Genomic DNA, 21,419 nt, shown 5'->3' on the forward strand with positions numbered 1-21,419 from the left:
CTCTGTGGCTGTTTGTGGATGCGGTTAAACCATATACTCTTAAGTGCATTATAACCTTGCGGTAAATGCTAACTCTGGGATGACTGCATCAAAACAGGTCGTGTTTGGTGTCAAACACTTTGGAATCATACCCCCACACCAGTAACTGGTGTGGGAGTATGATCCCACCCTTCTCGAGGGGTAGACATGTATCTACTGTGGAAACACGGTAGAATCCTGAAGGAGCCCTGACATCACAAAATGGATGCCACTAGCGCAGACACTGAGCTGCCCTCCTGCTGCTGACCGAAACTCGCAGTGGAGGAGGCCCAACAAAAAGCATCCTGTCACAGGGAGGTGTAACCACCTTCCAGACAGTGTTTAGTGTATTGGGGCTGGGTGGGTGCACTCCTAGAGTGCTTTGAAGTCCTGCACTGGGGGAGCAGTGGGCTCCTGTGTGCATACACCAGTTCAAACCGTCTCAGGGGCTACCTGCCCCTGCTCTGGCGCGAAACTGGACAAAGGGAAGTGAGTGTAACCAACCACTCCCCTGACCCTCCCAGAGGAGTGGTCATAGAGCTACTCTCTCCCTTTCTTTTAGTATAAGATAGGGACTCCTTGCCATTGCAAACTAGATTACCCTGGACGACGCTCTGAAGAAGAATCCTTGACCTTCGATGTTTCACTACATCTGTGTAGGAAGGTGGAATCTGACTAGATGGTTGCCCCCACTGTTTTCCTGGTGTTTGAATGGTTTTTGACTAGTCTGGCTGGGATCCTGCTATCCAGGACCCCAGCCTATCTGCTTACTCCCTTAAATGATTGGTGTGCATATTAGATGCACTAGTGATTGGATACTGTGGTACCTTATGAGCCCCTAGTATATGGTACATTAGGTACCTAGGGCATAGGCACTTCACAGGCCTACCAGGGGCTGCAGCATGTATTATGCCACCCCTGGGAAGCATTCTCAAACTGACACCACAGGCCTGCTACTGCAGCCTGTGTGAGGTAGTGTTAGCACTCCTCACAGAGGTATAGGTGCCTATATCTCACCATACACACACATATAAACCTATCAGCCACCCCTATGGCAGGCCCTATCAATCCTGAGGGCAGGGTGCTTGGTTTACTATGTGAGGGGGTGCCTCTGCATGAGCAGGACCCCTCTGCAGCTGGCAGAGTCTATTCTCTGTGGCTGTTTGTGGATGCGGTTAAACCATATACTCTTAAGTGCATTATAACCTTGCGGTAAATGCTAACTTTGGAATGGCTGCATCAAAACATGTCGTGTTTGGTGTCAAACAACTTGGAATCATACCCCGCACCAGTAACTGGTGTGGGAGTATGATCCCACCCTTCTAGAGGGGACAACATGTACCCGCTGTACTAAAACAATAGAAATCTGAAAGAGCCCTGGCATCACAAAATGGATGCCACCAGCACAGACACTGGGCTGCCCTCCTGCTGCTGACTGAAATTCACAGTGGAGGAGGCCCAACAAAAGGCATCTTGTCACAGGGAGGTGTCACCACCTTCCAGACAGGATTTAGTGTATTGGAGCTGGGTGGGTGCTTTGAAGTCCTGCACTGGGGGAGCAGTAGGCTCCTCTGTGCATATGCCAGCTCAAACCGGTTCAGGGGCTACCTGTCCCTGCTCTGGCGTGAAACTGGACATAGGAAAGTGGATGTAACAACCCCCTACCCTGACCCTCCTAGAGGAGTGGTCATAGAGCTAGTCCCTCCCCTAGCTACAGTATAAGATAGCAAGCATTGCCATTGCAAAGCAGATAACCCTGGACGGCGCTCGACAAAGAAGAATCCTAGCCCTTCGACGTTCCACTACCTTTGGAGGACAGAAGAATCTCCCTTGGAGTCAAGGAGTGTCTCCCCTGCTTGGCAGGCACCAAAAACCTTAATCAACGGTTGCAAACTTTCCCGCTCCCGGCGGAGTTCGAAGTCCCTGCTGCGCCGGAAGGGGATTTCCTGACTTCTCGATGGCCATTGTGAGTCCCCAGCAAAGCTGTGGCGAGTGGACTCCACGAGTGACGAGGAACAGCAATGCCCGGGGACCATACACTATTGTCGAGTGCAATCCCTTAACAACGTTCTACGAACTTCTGCATTGGACCATTTGTGTCCAAAGCCTCCCGCAGCTCTTGCACCAAAATCCAGCGGCCTACCCCGTCCCGAGTGACCGTGGGCTCCTGTGAAGCATTTCCTGAAGAGGCGTCTTCACAATCACTTGCCCGTTGGCTAGTGAGTACCCTGAAGACTTTCTTATCGACTACAAGAGCTCCCCTAATTGCTCCAGGCCTGCCCTCAATTACCCTCGCTGGGTGAGTCCCTCAGACCTTTCTGGTCTGCACCATCCACTTTCGTCAGTCTACACGAGACTTGCAGTTGCCAAGGCTTGTTGGCTCCAATCCGGTTGCCGATACTGCCATCAGCTGCAGACATCGTGGGACACTCCGAATCCAGCTGCTGGTCATCGTCGATCCTTCCTGGACCTCGTGAGTGAAGAGTCAAAACACCATTGACGACCTGAAATCACGCGACATCTGTGGTCATCCATCTTCCTGGCCACCGGTCACTGGCAAGTGGCCTTGAACACTGTCCCTTCAATTTTCAGGTCTTCTGCATCTTGAATCCACCTTCGGATTCCACCGAACACTTCTTCAGTCGACACAAGCAGCAAGTCTTCTTTGGTCTCCGTAGAAAACAGCGACGCAACCCGACACCAAAAGACACCTATGCACCCGGCTTCCCTGGGTGAGGTAACTCGTGCACTCCGGTGCCCTAGTGTGTGTTGGCCCTCGGAGTACTTACCTTGTAAGTGGCTTGCTTGTAGACTTCCTCGAAGTACCCTAGAACTTTAAAAATCAAACCGCAACTTGCTCCATTGTAATCAATAGGGAACCCGCGGCTGTGTTCACACACTGCACGCGTCTCCCGTGGGCCTGTTACTTACCTGCTAACACTGCAGTAGTGAAGCCCCAGCGATTCCCCTGGCCCTAGGCCTTGTCATTTTGCAAGTCGACTTTGTTATACCATTTTTTTAGTATATGGTTTGGTACGCCCCTAGGGCTCCAGCCATATTTATGCTTAATTTATTGTGAAACGTTGTCATTTGAATGTGTACCTGGCTTCTAATCTCATAAAAAGATTAGTAGAGTGTGTCTAGTAATAAATACATATATATTTGATATATACCTGTGTGGTGTCCTTTCATTTGGTAATTCAAGAGATTATAAGGTAACACAAGCTGCTTTACATTCCTCTGAGACTTAGCCTGAAGGCTGCTCTCCACAGCTACCACTAGGATAGCTTTCTTTAAAAGGTTGTCTTAAACCTATCTACCATAAGAGTCGAATTGGACTGGTGCAAGGTGGCCACTATAACTAGTGACCAGCATATGCCAGGCCAACTTCTCACACTCTGGAAGACTGAAGAATCTCCTTTGGAGTCAAGGAGAGACTCCCCTGCTTAGCAGGCATCAAAACTTTGAATCAACGGTCGCAAACTTTCCCGCTCCCGTCCGAGTCCGAAGTCCCTGCACCCCCGGAAGTGGATTTCCTGACTTCTCGACGGCCATCATGAGTCCCCAGCAGAGCTGTGGCAAGTGGACCCCACGAGTGAAGAGGAACAGCAATACCCAGGTACCGTGCACTATTGTCGAGTGCAACCCCTTCACAACGTTCTACGAACTTGTGCATTGGACCACCTGTGGTCCAACCCTCCAGCAGGATTTCCATAAAAGATCAGAGGCCTACCTCGTCCCGAATGACCATGGGCTCCTGTGAAGCGAATCCCCCTTGCCGGTTGGCTTGTGCGTCCCTTGAAGACTTTTCTACAGAACCAAAGGGCTCCCCTGGTTGCTCCAGGCCTGCCCTGACTTACCCTTGCTGGGTGAATCCCTCAGACCTTGCTGGTCTGCACTGCTGACTTTCTTCATTTTCCACGAGACTTGCTGTTGCCAAGGCTTGTTGGCTCAAATCTTCCTGGGCCCGAGTCACTGGCAAGTGACGTTGAACACTGTCTCCTCTGCTTTCAGGTCTTCTTTCTTCAGAATCCATCCTTGGATTCCACTGGACACTTCTCCTGTCTTCACAAGCAGCAAGTCTTCTTTGGCTCCCATTGAAAACGACGCCGCGACCCGACACCAAAAGACACCTATGCACCCGCTTCCCTGGGCGAGGTAACTCGTGCACTCCGGTGCTCCTGTGTGTGCTGGCTCTACTTACCCTGTAAGTGACTTGCTTTTAGACTCTCCCGAATGTATCCTAAAACTTTAAAATTCCAACCGCGACTTGCTCCATTGAAGTGAATTGGGATCCGCGGCTGTGTTCTCACACTGCATGCGTCTCCCATGGGTCCTTTACTTACCTGCCTTGGGTGGATTAGTGAGGCCCCAGCGCTTCTGAAGACCTTAGGCCTTCTCCCTTCTCAAGTCGTTCTTCTTATACCTCTTTTTTAGTATATGGTCTGGTACACCCCTAGGGCCCCAGCCATATAAGTGCTTAATTTGTTGTGAAACATTGATTTGTGCATATGTTCCTGACTTCTAATCTCATAAAGAGATTAGTAGAGTGTGTCTAGTAATAAATACATATATATTTAATATATATACCTGTGTAGTGTCCTTTCATTTGGTAATTCAAGAGATTGTAAGGTAAAACAAGCTGCTTTACATTCCTCTGAAACTTAGCCTGAAGGCTGCTCGCCACAGCTACCACTAGGATAGCTTTTTTTTAAAAGGTTGTCTTAAACCTATCTAACATAAGAGTCGAATTGGACTGGTGCAAGGTGGCCACTTTAACTAGTGACCAGCATATGCCAGGCCAACTTCTCACAGCGGGGAAGTATGATTCCAAGGTGTTTGACACCAAACACAACATGTTTCTGTGCAGCCATTCCAAAGTTAGCATTTACCGCAAGGTTATAATGCACTCAAGAGTATATTGTCAGGCTGCACCACAAACAGCATCAGAGGGTTGTCTCCGTACGCTGCAGAGGGGCTCTGCTCATGCAGGGGCACCCTCTCACATAAAAACCAAGCACTCTGCCTCCAGGATTGTTGAGGCCTGCCATAGGAGTGGCTTATAGGTTTTATATGTGTGTGCATTGGTAGTGATATATGTGGCCTATACCACAGTAAGGGGTGCAAGCACACCCTTACCCAGGCTGCAGTAGCAGACATGTGGGGCCATTTTGGAGTGCTTCCCAGGGGTGGCATAATACATGCTTCAGCCCCTGGTAGGCCTCTGGGGTTCCTATGCCCTAGGTACATAGTATACCTGTTAGAAATGGGAGTCTCTAGTTGGCAATGGCTGGCCACTGTCCAAGTAGGGACCTTTCTTCCTAAGTCAGAGTAAGCAAACTACACCCTTTGATAACCCCTGCTCAACCCTGTGGTAACGTAGCACGAGCAGCTAGGCTTATCTCAGAGGCAGTGTGTGAAGCATTTATGACTATACACAGTAACACAGTGAAGAACACTACAAAGGGACACCACACAAGGAGTTATAAAAAATAAGTATCTTTATATAGACTTAACACAAGACCAATAACAGTAAAAATCCACAATACTAGAAAATAGGCTTACTCTAAAAAGGCTGCAAAAATAGTTCAAAGTGTGCAAAGAGGTGTTCAGTTCAAGGCAGTGGTCTCTGCGACCCTTTTACTCACAAGGTACCTGGATTCTGTAGCAAAGCAACAAAAATGTTGCTAAGGAGTTGTAGCGATGATTTTCCTCACGCTAACCAGCGATGCGTCGAATCCTTACTGCAAGGAAGGATGATACGCTGATTTGTGTGCAGGAAAAAGCGACAAACTTCTGCACGCTAAGCCGGCGATGCGATAAAATCCTTGCCGCGAAGGGAGGATGATGCGCCGAGCCTGTTGCGTGTGCGTGTGCGATCTTGTTGCGATGAAAGAAAATGGCGCTCCGCGAGGGAGCGACGATCCTGATGCGATGAAGATGGCGAACGCTCGGCGTCCGCTCTGCGATGTCGTGAAGCGATGAACTCGATGCGATGATCTTTGGTTAGCAAGCGTTTTGAGGTCCGCAAACATGCAATGCGATAATCTTCGGGTTGGCGAGCGTTTGGCAGCCCGCAGACAGGTGATGCGATGATCTCCGGTAGCGAGCACTCGGCGGCAGCAGCGCGACAATTTTCCTTATGCTCTTCAGCTGCAGCGTCTCGCTAACGGGTGTTAGCGATGATTTTCAGCACTCTCTTCTCCACAGTAGAACTAGAGGCCCTGGAACTCACAGGAGCCTCACCTGCAGATAGAAATCCTTGCTGGGAGGAAACAGGAGGCTGGTGGTGGAGTCTGATGTGCCTGAGACTCCTGCAGGAGGCTAGCTCTCTTCAAGCCCTTGGGTGATTGCTGTAGCAAAAATAAAAGTTCCTTCAAAGTCCTTTTCCTCTTCTTCCAAGTCCAGTAGTAACCACTGCAGGCCAGTCCAAGAAACAGCACACAAGCACAAGGACAGTCCTTCTCCTGCAGATTCCTTCAGTTACACGGACAGAGGTTCTTCTTGTCGTCCAGGAGCAATACAAATTGTAGGGGTTTCAGCACAGACATTTATACCCCAAAAGTCTTTGTTCTCAGAAGCTACAAGTCACTGAACCCAGCCAGAACCAGTTCTGCCCAGTCCTGGAGCACTTTGTTTACCAGGCTGCATCCTTCCTTTCAGAGTGCAGGGCAGAGACATCATACACACCACAGGAGGTGGAGCCAGCATTGTGGAGGGAAGGCACAGCCATATTCAGGTCCCAGGTGCAACTCCTCCCTCCCATCTAGATGCAGATCTCTCTATTCACCACTGGGACACGTCACCCTGTCTCCTGGAATTCCCCAGCCTTGTCACTCCAAAACCAGACAGCCAATACACATAACAGCAGAGCACACTGAAAGGCTTCAGCAAGAAAATACCTACTTTCTAAAAGTGGTATTTTCAAACACAGAATATACAAATAAACTTCACTAAAAGATGTATTTTAATATTCTGAGCTCAGGCATACTAAGTTCGTTTTTCTACCATGTTCTTTGGGTCAGTTAGGACTATAAAATGTAATAGTCAAACTGCCCATTCTGGCCTATGGAGAACAGGTAGCCTTACAGTAGTGAAAAACGAAATTGGGTGTAATTCACTACCAGGACATGCTACACACAGCAGGGCATGTCTTACCTTACACATACAATGCACCCTACCATAGGGGTGACTTACATGATGCCAAGGGAAGGTTCAGGGGCTGGGAAGTGGGTGCACTTCACAGCCAAGATGGCAGTTCTAGACTGCACACAGACAATGCAGTGGCAGGTCTGAGACACACTTTACAAGCTGCTTCTGTGGGTGGCGCAAACCAGTGCTGCAGGCCCACCAGCAGCATTTGGTTTACCAGCCCTGGGCACACACAGGCCACGCTACTAGGGACTAACAGGTAAACCAAATAAGCCAATCATGTATATACCAATTCACATGTCATATTTACACAGGGAGAGCATATGCACTTTAGCACTGATCAGCAGTGGTAAAGTGCCCAGGGTCATAAAGCCAACAAAAACAGGTTAAGAACAATCCAGGAGGAAGGCAAAAAGCTTAGGGATGATCCTGCAAAAAGGGCCATTTCCAACAATACCATATACTAGGGACTTATAAGGGCACTCCAGAATCCAATCAGAGGTACATGGAAACCATTTTAAGGAGGAAACAGACAGACTGGGGCCCTGAATAGCAGGATGCCAGTCCAACTTAGTCATAAACCAGAAAACAGCAGGAAAAAAGTGGGGGCAACCATATAGTCAGATTCCACCTTCCTACACTTGTGTGTGTTTGCCTGCATTTGTATGCCTGTTTTTTTGTAAGAAAAAAGCGAGAGAGAGAATCAAGACACTCTCAGGAGATATTTTAAAGAAAATGAGTGGCACTTTGTGTGTACATGTCGGCTCGGTGACAAAGGTTAATAAATAACGTAGTAAGGAGGGTTTGTGGGTGAGTGAGTGAGTGGATAGATGAGCAAGCAAGCGTGGATGTATAGATGGATGAATAGATGGATGAGTAGATGGATGGATGGGTGAATGGATGGATGGGCGAAAGAGGGTGGATGATTGGATAAAAGGGCGGATGATGTGTGGATAAGTGAGAGATTGGATGGATGACTGAAAGGGAGGGGGGATATATGAAAAGGTGGATGATGGATGAGTGAAAGGAGAGATTGAGTGAAAGGGTGGATGGAATGGAAGGGTGGATGGTATAAAGGAGTGAAAGGGTTGATGGATAGATGAGAGAAAGGTTTGATGGATGAGTGAAAGGATGAATGGATAGGTTTGGATATGAAGGGTGGACAGACGGAATGGTGAAAAACTGAATGATGGATGAAAAACTGAATAGACAACAGAATGTAAATGGTAAATGGTGGACATCAGCAGGTAAATGGTAGGATGAAAGGATGAATGAATAGATTGATGGAAGAGACAAGAAATATCTTCTGGGGAGGGTCATGATGAGCTGCTTCATTTGCTTGGTGCCATAAGAGCTTTGGTTCGCAGTGGGGGTATTTTCAGTTTCTTCCTACTCACGTGCTCAAAAATATATAGTATTGTGCCACACAACAGCAATTAACAGTATGGCACTAGGAAGGTGTAACTTTGCGAAAAAAGGAAATGTTAACATATGATGGCATTTCTCTTTCATTTTGTGTAATGAGTTAACCTGCTTTGTTTATATACACACATTTATCATGTGTTTTGGTGTGAGGCAACTATTGTAGAAGTCGTTAAGTATCATCATGTCTTGCCCTTCGCCCCGCCCCTAGCCCCGCCCACTCACTACACTCTAGCACTGTCTCACTCCCACCCTGTCACCGGCCGGACCCGCAGCGCCCCCGCATTCCTCCCTCCCTCCTTGAGTCCTGGATCGAAGTAGGGCCGCAGGGTGGGGGGGAAGGAGCCCCCGGAGAAGGTGTGGAGCAGAGACCGGTCAGTCACATTGTACACGGAGAGCCTGCGCGCCTCATAGTCCAGGAAGAGACCCACATCCCTGGGGGGCACACGGGGGGCCAGGGTGATGCGAGGGGAGGCGAGAGCTTGGTATTCACCATCTCTGACCCACACTGTCCAGAATCCATCCTCAGGTGTTAGTCTGACCTCCCCCTTCCTGTTCACCGCCTCGTCACACACCCCCAGGGTCCAGGCCGTCTTGCCCCCCACCTCCACCTCCCAGTAATGCCTCCCGGAGCTCAGCCTCTCCCTCCCTAGGACAACGCGGACATAACGGAATCTCTGGGGGGTGTCGGGCACATCCTGTGCTTCATCTTCCAGCCTCACGCTCCTTCCGTCCTCGGACAGGACGAGCCTCCGATAAGCAGTGTCCGGATCCAGAGTGACTGCAGCTGCAGGAGAGAGAGAAGCAGAGGTTAGAGGTCACCACCAATCACAGCAGAGAGCAGTACTTGACATTTCAACCTCGTACAAGAAACATCTAAAATAATAAACAAACACTGGCAAAGCTAACAAAACTTTTCTGACCGTCTGAGCCCACACGAGAGATACCAGGGCGTAGGGTGACCAGACGTCCCGGATTTGCCCGGACAGTCCCAGTTTTTCACCAGCTGTCCGGGCAGATTTCGGCAATTTTGTCTCATGTCCCGGTTTTTAGAAGGGGTTGACTGAAACAGTGAGAGGCACTTTTTTGGCTGTTCTAAAGCTTTGCTAGTTAGAAACTGTTAAAAGAAAGCAATTTAATTAATAGGTATGATTTTGATAGTAGAAATTACATTGTATTTACTTTCTTAATGCATCTTCTGTGATCCTATGTTGATGACAGCTGTCATTCTGCGCCATTCCGTGGATGAAAAATTGTAGTCCTTTTTCTATTTTCCCCAAATGTCCCGGTTTTTGGTTCTCAAGATCTAGTCACCCTACCAGGGCGCGGTGTGTACCGTGTGCCAGACACAGAAGGTCACTGCGCGGCCTCAACTCTCCCCTCCCCCCCCTGTCTCTGACCCTCACCAGAGTCTCGCCTCTCCTCTCACCCCCCTGTCTCTGACCCTCACCAGAGTCTCACCTCTCCCCTCGCCCCCCCTGTCTCTGACCCTCACCAGAATCTCACCTCTCCCCTCACCCTCCTGACTCTGACCCTCACCTATCCCCTCGGCCCCCCATCTCTGACCCTCACCAGAGTCTCACCTCTCCCCTCACCCTCCCTGTCTCTGACCCTCACCAGAGCCTCACCTCTCCCCTAGCCCCCCTGTCTCTGACCCTCATCATAGTCTCACCTCTTTCCTCGCCCCCCCTGTGTATCTCTGACCCTCACCACAGCCTCAACTCTCCCCTCCCCCAGTCTCTGACCCTCACCAGAGCCTCACCTCTCCCCTCGCCCCCCGTCTCTGACCCTTACCAGAGCCTCATCTCTCCCCTAGCCCCCGTCTCTGACCCTCACCACAGCCTCACCTCTCCCCTCGCCCGCCTGTCTCTGGTACCTTAGGTACCTAGGGCATTGGTACTCCACAGGCCTACCAGGGGCTGAGGCATGTATTATGCCACCCCTGGGATGCATTCTCAATCTGACACCACAGGCCTGCTACTGCAGCCTGTGTGAGGTAGCACATATAAACCTATCAGCCACCCTATGGCAGGCCCTATCAATCCTGAGGGCAGGGTGCTTGGTTTACTATGTGAGGGGTGCTTCTGCATGAGCAGGACCCCTCTGCAGCTGGCAGAGTCTATTCTCTGTGGCTGTTTGTGGATGCGGTTAAACCATATACTCTTAAGTGCATTATAACCTAGCGGTAAATGCTAACTTTGGAATGACTGCATCAAAACATGTTGTGTTTGGTGTCAAACAACTTGGAATCATACCCCCACACCAGTAACTGGTGTGGGAGTATGATCCCACCCTTCTAGAGGGGATGAGATGTACCCACTGTACTTAAATGACAGAAAATAGCCCTGGCATCACAAAATGGATGCCACCAGCACAGACACTGGGCTGCCCTCCTGCTGCTGACTGAAACTCGCAGTGGAGGAGGCCCAATAAAAGGCATCCTGTCCCAGGGAGGTGTCACCACCTTCCAGACAGGATTTAGTGTATTGGAGCTGGGTGGGTGCACTCTTAGAGTGCTTTGAAGTCCTGCACTGGGGGTGCAGTAGGCTCCTCTGTGCATATGCCAGCTCAAACCGGTTATGGGGCTACCTGCCCCTGCTCTGGTGCGAAACTGGACAAAGGAAAGTGTGTGTAACCACCCCCTACCCTTACCCTCCTAGAGGAGTGGTCATAGAGCTAGTCCCTCCCCTATCTTCAATATAAGATAACAAGCTTTGCCACTGCAAATCAGATAACCCTGGACGATGCTCTACAAAGAAGAATCCTGGCCCTTCGATGTTCCACTACCTTTGGAAGACAGAAGAATCTCCCTTGGAGTCAAGGAGTGACTCCCCTGCTTGGCAGGCACCAAAAACCTTAATCAACAGTTGCAATCTTTCCCGCTCCCGCCGGAGTTCGAAGTCCCTGCTGCCCCGGAAGTGGATTTCCTGACTTCTTGATGGCCATTGTGAGTCCCCAGTGATGCTGTGGCGAGTGGACCCCACGAGTGACGAGGAACAGCAATACCCGGGGACTGTGCACTATTGTCGAGTGCAAACCCTAAACAACGTTCTACGAACTTGTGCATTGCACCATTTGTGACCCAAGCCTCCAGCAGGTCTTGCACCAAACATCAGCTGCCTACCCCGTCCCGAGTGACCGTGGGCTCCTGTGAGGCATTTCCTGAGGTGGCGTCTTCGCAATCACTTGCCCGTTGGCTAGTGGGTCCCCCGAAGACTTTCTCATCGACTCAAAGAGCTCCCCTGGTTGTTCCAGGCCTGCCCTCACTTACCCTTGCTGGGTGAGTCCATCAGACCTTGCTGGTCTGCACCATCGACCTTCAGTCTGCACGAGACTTGCAGTTGCCAAGGCTTGTTGGCTCCAATCCGGTTGCCGACACCGTCATCAGCTGCACACGTCGTGGGACACTCTGAATCCAGCTGCTGGTCATCGTCGATCCTTCTTGGACCTCGTGAGCGAAGAGTCAAAACACCATTGACGACCTGAATCGATGCGACATCTGTGGTCATCCATCTTGCTGGCCACCGGTCACTGGCAAGTGACCTTGAACACTGTCCCCTCAATTTTCAGGTCTTCTGCATCTTCAATCCACCTTTGGATTCAACCGGACACTTCTTCAGTCGACGCAAGCAGCAAGTCTTCTTTCGTCTCCATTGAAAACAGCGCCTCGACCCGACACCAAAAGACACCTATGCACCCGGCTTCCCTGGGTGAGGTAACTCGTGCACTCCGGTGCTCTAGTGTGTGTTGGCCCTCGAAGTACTTACCTTGTAAGAGGCTTGCTTGTAGACTTCCTCGAAGTACCCTAGAACTTTAAAAATCTAACCGTGACTTGCTCCATTATAATCAATAGGGAACCCGCGGCTGTGTTCACACACTGCACGCGTCTCCCGTGTGCCTGTTACTTACCTGCTAACACTGCAGTAGTGAAGCCCCAGCGATTCCCCAAGCCCTAGGCCTTGTCATTTTGCAAGTCGACATCCTTAACCCATTTTTGTAGTACATGGTCTGGTACGCCCCTAGGGCTCCAGCCATATTTGTGCCTAATTTATTGTGAAACGTTGACATTTGAATGTGTACCTGGCTTCTAATCTCATAAAGAGATTAGTAGAGTGTGTCTAGTAATAAATACATATATATTTGATATATATACCTGTGTGCAGGGCTTAATTTGTGCCGGAGCTTTCCGGTGCTTAGCACCGGCACTTTCTTGACAAGGGCCGGGTCTACACTCTTCTTGCACTGCACGTCACATTTTAATTTAACTTGGTAAAAAACTTAGTTAGTGTAGTGTTACAACTTACAGTAATGATATGTATAATATGAAATGATGACACAGACTCTCCACTCGTGCCGCACTGCCGCAGCGTGGTTTTCGCACGCTCACACTGTGTGTAATTATTTATAAATAATAAATAAACTTAACTCGAGTCATCATCATGGCGCCGATGGCGGCAATGCGCGCGACATCATCGGCATTGCGCGCGCCGCGGAGGCCTTCGCCACTTACTTGCTGCTGTGGGCGGGCCGGAGCCGGAGGAAGACACTGATTTGGGCGTTTTTGGGCTGTATTTTGGTTATGCGGTGGCGGCTGTGTGCGGCAACGTGCGTAGATTTTGTAAATGTTGCTGCCACGCCCCAGCATAACCAACACCTGACAGCGCAGCGGCAGCGCGCAACAGGCAGCTGAGGCTGAGCTCGCTCAAGTCACCGGCGGCACGAGGCGTTAAACTAAGTCGGCCCCGGCTCCCGCCGCCCGAGGCCCGACCGACCCGACTGTGTGGTACTCCCGTACTCAGCTACTAAGCAGCAGCAGTTGCAGCACCGAGCACCCAGGCGGCCAGGCCTAATTGCAGACGGTGTGTACTGTCTGGCTCTGGCTGGCTGCTCTGTGTTCCCGCTTCCCGAGTCCCGAGTCCCTGCCGGTCCTAGGTAAGTTCAAGTTTCCAAGTACTACTGCTGAGTGCTGCCTAAATAAATGCCAATAGAATAATCCCCAATGTAATTTTTAATAGGGAGGGGGGCGGGGCGCAGGCCGCGGGGCCTGCCACAGTACGGACCTGCCGGCTGCCGGGGACAGGTCACGGGGTTAAATACTTAGTACTTTACTTACTAGTACTTCTCTCGGTATGACATGTGGTTAGAGCTCAGAGCTGCGGGCGGCCAGACTCAGAGGTGCCCTGCCCAGCGTTAGGCCGGTGCGGCCTGCGAGTTGGCACGACCGCTCGACCTGCTTCACTCTGCCTCCTAAGCATCAGAGAGCGGTGGTGGCTGTGGCAACTCGCTCCTTGACTGCACCTCGGCCTGCCCCTCTCGCTGCCTCGCATCTTTAACAAAGAGAACTTACAGTGAATTCTTCTCTGAATACTGCAGCAATATGTTCCGCTCTGAAACCATGCAATTACCTATTCTATTACAAACCCAGTGATTACTTATGCCTCCCTCCAACCCTGCAGTGATTCACTAAATGCTGCGAGCGTGACGACATGTGATTATACAAAGCAGTAAATAAAGAAATAGAAGTGATGAAGTCTACAATGAGACATTTTACTAACGAGGGATTAAATCTAACTTTCCACCCCTGCTGTGACTTCTCATGCTCACACAAACCCGGAAATGATTCATCAAGCTCACGCAAACCGTATAGTGACTTATCATGCCTACCCAATTCCTACAGTACAGTTTCACACCAGGGGCATAGCCACCAGTGGTGCAACCGGTGCAATGCATCGGGCCCAGAGGTAGTAGGAGGCCCATCTCCGAAAGCCACTTAAGCCCTGATCGTGCACCTAATTAACTATGCTGGAGTTCTGAAGGTGAACGAGCATTAAAGATGACTTTAAAGGAGGTGTGGCTTGGAAGCTGAGCAACATGGTGGCTCCCTTTTGGCCTCCGGGCTCTCCTCTACGTTTACCTGCATTTCTCAGAATCGCCGGGAAATGCGACCACCTGTTTTTTCACAGAATAATCTGCCTAAGGCTCGCCTAGCCAATCTCTGTGCCCAGATCATGTGGGCCGATGCAAAGATCACCTCAAACTGTGTAGCTGATGTGAGACTGGCTTCAACAATGCCTTTTTTTCTAATTTTAAAGTGTGATAGAAACAAAGATTTTAGTAGAATCAAAACAAATTGAGACAATTTACTTGAAGATGTGCAAATGACGAATATTTGCTTAAACCCAATTTTCTCACATTATCGTTTGTGTGCTACATAATTTTATAAGTAAAAATGTATGTATGTGCAAGTGTAGTTGCAATTTCAATGGAAAATGTGGTGTCTGTAAATGATAGTGGCTACCACACCATGCTTTAGTAATATATTTGCGATAGTGACAGCATCAGAGAGCGGTGGTGGCTGTGGCAACTCGCTCCTTGACTGCACCTCGGCCTGCCCCTCTCGCTGCCTCGCATCTACTTTTCCCCCCTAGGTCCAGTGAGAGGGGAGTCTTTGCAGCTGAGGATCTATTTCGCTCGAACTATGGTGTTGCGATCTAGAAGAAAATTGTTCCAAACCTGTAATCTGTGTCTAATGGAATCAACGATCGTCGTTTTTTCCTGTCATCATTGAATGCAGCACAGCAGCCTTTATTTTGGGGATTCTGCTTACCTCATACCTGTCTCTACTTACTGGTGTACGTCAGAGCTCACCTTCCCCTAAAGCAGTTAGCACTGGTGACAAGAGGGATAACCAGGCATAAAGGAACCAGGACTTCTGTAGGAGTCCCTGTCTAACTATAAACTTAACATTGTAACACAAAAGAACCCTGGGGAGAGCAGGATATACCGCTACCACGCTTAGACAGAAGCTACCACCTTACATCAGCAAGGCTCGCCTCTCTGGTGTAGGCCCCCTCAAAAGGAAAATTACATAGGGGCTATTACTAAGTGATACTGAGGTAGGAGCTGTGAATCTTCTATCATAATCAGACACAGGGATTATAAACCAGATCCAGTATTCATTTCCCGAAGGCAGAGCCTGAAGGTCCTAATCAAATTGGAAGGAAACTCAAAAACACGTCATTCTCAGATTATATAGATGTATTTTGGTGGGAGTAAAACTTGATGATTACTAACACTCACTTTACAGGATGATGTCCCTGCCAATTGGGGTACACAGGAGCGTAGGATATTTCACATGGCCTAGGAAAAGGAATGCTGGTATATGTAGTACTCACTGAGGAATGATGTGATCGAGGGCGGGCACGTTACAAAAGAAGTCTGTGGTTTGGTGCAGAGCAAGCACGTGATTAATTATCTGATTGGGGTGGGGTGTTAAGAAGCCAAGTAAGTTTACTGCAGCTGAGTGAGTCACAAACGTGGTAGAGATGTGTGCTGCAGCAGTTCGAGGAAATATTAACGTGATGACATCCTCATAGTAAGATCGATTGGGTATTACATCTGACTTTTAGCATTGCCAGTTCAGGATGTGGGTGGAGCTAATATAGTGGGTGGAGCCAGTGGAGGAAGTGGGTGGAGCCGAAGAAAAGTAGGTGTGGCCTCCAAAAAACATTTGAGCACCTGCACTTCATATTTTACAAATTAAGCACTGCCTGTGTGGTGTCCTTTCATTTGGTAATTCAAGAGATTATAAGGTAAAACAAGCTGCTTTACATTCCTCAGAGACTTAGCCTGAAGGCTGCTCTCCACAGCTACCACTAGGATAGCTTTCTTTAAAAGGTTGTCTTAAACCTATCTACCATAAGAGTCGAATTGGACTGGTGCAAGGTGGCCACTATAACTAGTGACCAGCATATGCCAGGCCAACTTCTCACATTGGTGGGCAGCGTGTGGGATTCCAGCTTGCCATTATTTTACCAGAAAATCTCTATTTGAATTACTAACTGAAAACCACTAAAGGTACTCAAGGTAAATATAAAGTCAAGCTTAGTATCAATAAGTTCTACTGAACTTAGAGCTGTTTGTGAAGGGCTAAGCACACCCTTGCTACAGCTCAAGCTAGGTTCAGTAGGTCTCAAACTAGTGTAGGTAGTACAACACTGCACAACACTAGTATGTCCTACCAAGGTGGAGCCAGTGGGTCCACCCCACCTCAGTACAAGGACCTGGCCTACAATGACTTGAAGGCCATGTGTTTTGAAAGACAACTGAGGGAAGGCAGGAGTCCCTCCTCAGAACACCTGATAGATCTGTTAGTAGCAGATGATCTTAGGCTAGCTATAGGAGCTAGTGGATCTGGATCAGGGGGTGGGTCAACCAAAGTCTCTGGGTCTGATGATGAAAATCAAGATGACCTGGAGTCTGTGATTGAAGGGCCAGACCCAGAAAGGTCTGAACAGAACAGAGGTATTCTCCCTAGGAGAGCAGATAGAGTGGAAGAAAGGCCTAGGTCCCCCTCAAGGGACTCTGACCATTCATATCACTCTGGAAGAGAATCTGTTCATCAGAGGAACTCATACTATCCCAGAGAGACCTCCTCTGACAGAAGGTTCAATATGCTCCAGTATGAGGAAGCTAGGCTTGCCCTCAGAACCAAGCAATTGGCCTTAGATAGCCTTTGAGCTCCAGAGACTTACTCAGAAAGAGGGGTTAGAAACCCCTGGTGGCAGCAACAGTGTCCCTAGAGGCAGAGATTACATTCCAGACCATAGGAACCTGTCCAAGGTTGTTCCTCCCTACCAGAGTGGGGATGATATCCACAAATGGATAACTGTTATGGAGAGGGCCTGTAAAGTTTAACGGGTCCCCCAGAAACAGTGGGCAGCAATCTTGTGGCTCTCCTTTTCAGATACAGGCAAAGACAAGCTCCTCACTGTTAGAGAGGAGGATGCTAATCATTATGAAGCCCTGAAGCGTGCATTAATAGATGGGTTTGGCTTAACCACTGAACAGTATAGGTTGAAGTTCAGAGATACCCAGAAAGCACAGACTCAGGATTGGACTGGCTTTGTTGATTGTGCAACCAAGGCTCTAGAAGGTTGGCTGGTTGGTAGTAGAGTAACTGATTTTAAGGGATTATATAATCTTATAATGAGAGAACAGATCCTTAATAATTGCCAAAACCAGTTGTTGCATCAGTACCTGGTGGACTCTGATCTGACCTCTCCCCAAGAATTGGGAAAGAAGGCAGACAAATGGGTCAGAACCAGGGTGAGGCAGAAAACCCAGAACCAAGGGGGTGACACTAAGAAGCAAGATCCTAAAGGCTCAAATAAAGGTGGGGATAAGTCAAAAGACCAGAAGTCTTCACAAGGGCCCCAAAAATCTGCAACTGGTGGGGAGTCACAGTCTACAAAGGGGAAAGGCCAAAAGAAGCCCTGGTGCAAATTCTGTAAACAGAAAGGGCGCTGGACTTCTGATTGTATCAAGTCCAAAGACCAAACCACCATTACTCAAGCCCCTAAGGCAACTGTTCCCCCTAGTGCAGTCATTGGTGAAGGTAATAATCAGAATAAGGGTGTAGTAGGGTTGACCCTGGGTTCTGATATGGACTCTGACCGAGTCAGAGTACCCACACAGGCATTGCTAGTTTGTGAGGGAGACCTTGATATGTCATTCCTAGTGAGCCCCAGTAATCTGGGCAAGTACAAACAACAGCCTATCATAAATGGCAAACAGGCTTTGGCATTCAGGAACACAGGTGCTAGTGTCACCATGGTGGCAGAGGATCTAGTGGACCCTGCACAGATCATCCTGAGTGAAATGTACCAGGTGACCAATGCAAGCAATGTCAGGACCAACCATAGTCTGGCAGTTGTGAATTTCTCCTGGGGAGGGGTATCTGGCCTCAAAAAGTTAGTAGTCAGTGCAGACCTCCCTGTCGAATGTTTGTTGGGCAATGATCTGGAGACTTCAGCCTGGTCTGAAGTAGAATTATGGACTCATACTGAGATGTTGGGCATACCTGCAGAGGTGTTTGCTGTGACCAGGTCACAGGCCAAAATGCATAAAGCTGAACCAGCTCTGGATCCTGAAACTATGGACCAGATGCTACCCAAGAGGAGGAGCAGTAGGGTTAAGGCTGTGCCTTCCCCTCTGTCTCAGATCTCAGATTCCCCTCCTGAGGGAGGAGAAGCAGATCCTGAAGAAGGAACTGCCCCGGAGGAACTTGAGCCTGGTCAGGTTGAGTTCTTGGGGGCAGGGGGACCTTCCAGGGAAGATCTGAGCAAGGAGCAACAGTGCTGCCCCTCTCTTGAACCCCTCAGACAGCAGGCTTCTGCTGAGGCTGCTGGGAGTGCTAGTGGGTCCCATAAAGTTTATTGGGATGAGGGGCTCCTATATTCTGAGGCTAGAGATCCTACCCCTGGAGCCACCAGGAGGTTGGTAATACCTCAGAAGTTTAGGGGGTTCCTCTTGACCCTAGCACATGACATCCCATTGGCAGGACACTTGGGCCAAAACAAGACCGGGGACAGGCTTGTACCACATTTTCATTGGCCACACATGTCTGACGACACCAAGGAGTTTTGTTGCTCCTGTGTTACTTGCCAAGCCAGTGGCAGGTCAGGTGGCACAACAAAGGCCACCCTGATACCACTACCTGTGGTGGGGGTTCCCTTTGAAAGGGTAGGGATTGACATTGTTGGTCCCCTTGACCCTCCAACTGCATCTGGGCACTGATTTATATTGGTGGTAGTGGATCATGCCAACAGGTATCCAGAAGCTATACCCCTAAGGACTACCACAGCTCCTGTGGTAGCAAGAGCCATCATTGGAGTCTTCTCCAGAGTGGGTTTCCCTAAGGAGGTCATCTCTGACAGAGATTCTAACTTTATGTCAGGATATCTAACTGCAATGTGGAAGGAGTGTGGTGTCAACTACAAATTCACTACTCCCTATCACCCACAATGCAATGGGTTAGTTGAGAGATTCAACAAAACCCTAAAGGGAATGATTAAAGGCCTCCCAGAAAAGCTTAGGCGAAAAGGGGACCTTTTACTTCCCTGCCTTCTGTTTGCATACAGGGAGGTTCCACAGAAGGGGGTTGGTTACAGCCCTTTTGAACTTCTGTTTGGGCACCCTGTTAGAGGACCCTTATGTCTGGTGAAGGAGGGATGGGAGTTACCTCTCAAACCGGATGTGATGGACTATGTACTTGGTCTCCGCTCCCGGATGGCAGAGTACATGAAGAAGGCAACTAAAAACCCAGAGGCTAGCCAAGAATTACAAAAAGCTTGGCATGACCAAAAGGCTGTCCTGACTGTTTATCAGCCAGGCCAGAAAGTGTGGGTGTTGGAGCCTGTGGCCCCAGCAGCTCTCTAAGACAAATATAGTGACCCCCACACAATTGTTGAGAAAAAGGGAGAGGTCACCTACTTGGTGGATCATGGAACTCCCAGGAGCCCCCTTAGGGTGTTCCATGTCAACAGACTTAAGCCATATGTGGACGGGGCTGACATGGGCTTGCTCATGGCAACTGATGAGGACCAGGAGGAGGAGAGTGACCCTCTCCCTGACCTGCTCTCACAGAACCCTGATGATGGGTCAATTGATGGTGTTGCTTTGGCAAGCAGCCTCACTGAGCATCAGCAAACTGAATGTAGACAAGTGCTACAAAAGTTTAGACATATGTTTAGCCTGACCCCAAGTCAGACTTCCTGGTGCACCCATGAGGTGGACACTGGAGACAGTCTGCCTGTAAAGAGTAAAATCTACAGGCAACCTGACCATGCTAGGGATTGTATCAGGAGTGAAGTCCAGAAAATGTTGGAACTAGGTGTTATTGAGCCTTCAGATAGCCCTTGGGCTAGCCCAGTAGTCCTTGTGCCAAAACCTCACACCCAGGGTGGTAAGAAAGAGAGGAGGTGTTGTGTTGACTACAGAGGCCTCAATGCAGTCACCAGGACTGATGCCTATCCAATTCCCAGGGCAGATGAACTTATAGACACTTTGGCCTCAGCCAAGTATCTTAGTACATTTGACCTGACAGCTGGCTACTGGCAAATCAAGTTAGCTGATGATGCCAAGGCCAAAACAGCATTCTCAACCCCTGGTGGGCACTATCACTTTGTGGTAATGCCCTTTGGTTTGAAAAATGCACCTGACACTTTTCAGAGGTTGGTGAATAAAGTTCTGACTGGTATGGAAACTTATTGCTCAGCTTATCTTGATGATATTGCTGTCTTTAGTTCCACCTGGCAGGATCACCTGGTTCACCTCAGAAATGTTTTGGAGGCCCTGCAAAAAGCAGGCCTCACTATCAAGGCCACTAAGTGCTGGATAGGGCAGAGTCAGGTTGTGTACCTGGGCCACCTTGTAGGTGGAGGCCAGGTTCAACCTTTGCAGAGCAAAACTCAGACCATAATGGAATGGGTAGCTCCAACCACCCAGACACAGGTTAGAGCCTTTTTAGGACTGACTGGGTACTATATGAGGTTTGTTAAGGGATATGGATCTATAGTGACCCCCTTAAATGATCTGACCTCTAAGAAAATGCCAAAAAAGGTTCAGTGGACAGCTAGCTGTCAAAAGGCATTTGATGACCTCAAGCAGGCAAGGTGCACTGCCCCCATCTTACAGAGTCCAGATTACAAAAAGCAGTTCATTGTTCAAACAGATGCTTCAGAGCTGGGTGTGGGAGCTGTACTGTCTCAACTTAATGATGGAGGTCAAGACCAGCCATTAGCTTTCATAAGCAGAAGGCTGACCCCTAGAGAGAAACGTTGGTCAGCTATAGAGAGGGAGGCCTTTGCTGTGAGGCCTGTAGAAGTTGAGGCCATACTTGTTTGGCACTCACTTCATAGTTCAGACTGACCACAAGCCCCTCCTATGGCTCAAACAGATGAAAGGTGAAAATCCTAAATTGCTCAGGTGGTCCATTTCCCTACAGGGGATGGACAATACAGTGGAACATAGACCTGGGACCCAAC

General features: G+C 49.2%; 1 protein-coding gene across 2 annotated transcripts in view; it reads right to left on the minus strand.

Moving 5' to 3' along the window:
- Nucleotides 1-5,501: 5,501 nt before the first annotated feature.
- The window catches only part of LOC146829902 (butyrophilin subfamily 1 member A1-like), an 837,898-nt gene continuing 821,980 nt past the window's right edge, over nucleotides 5,502-21,419 (minus strand). For both annotated transcript variants that reach the window (XM_085608543.1, XM_085608542.1), the window contains one exon: nucleotides 5,502-9,379. In XM_085608543.1, coding sequence (XP_085464669.1) covers nucleotides 8,835-9,379 — 545 coding nt within the window. In that variant the 3' untranslated portion in view covers nucleotides 5,502-8,834. The remainder of the gene's footprint in view (nucleotides 9,380-21,419) is intronic.

The sequence above is a fragment of the Triturus cristatus genome, chromosome 5_2 (assembly GCF_964204655.1).
Source record: "Triturus cristatus chromosome 5_2, aTriCri1.1, whole genome shotgun sequence".
In the NCBI taxonomy this organism is placed as follows: Eukaryota; Metazoa; Chordata; class Amphibia; order Caudata; family Salamandridae; genus Triturus; species Triturus cristatus.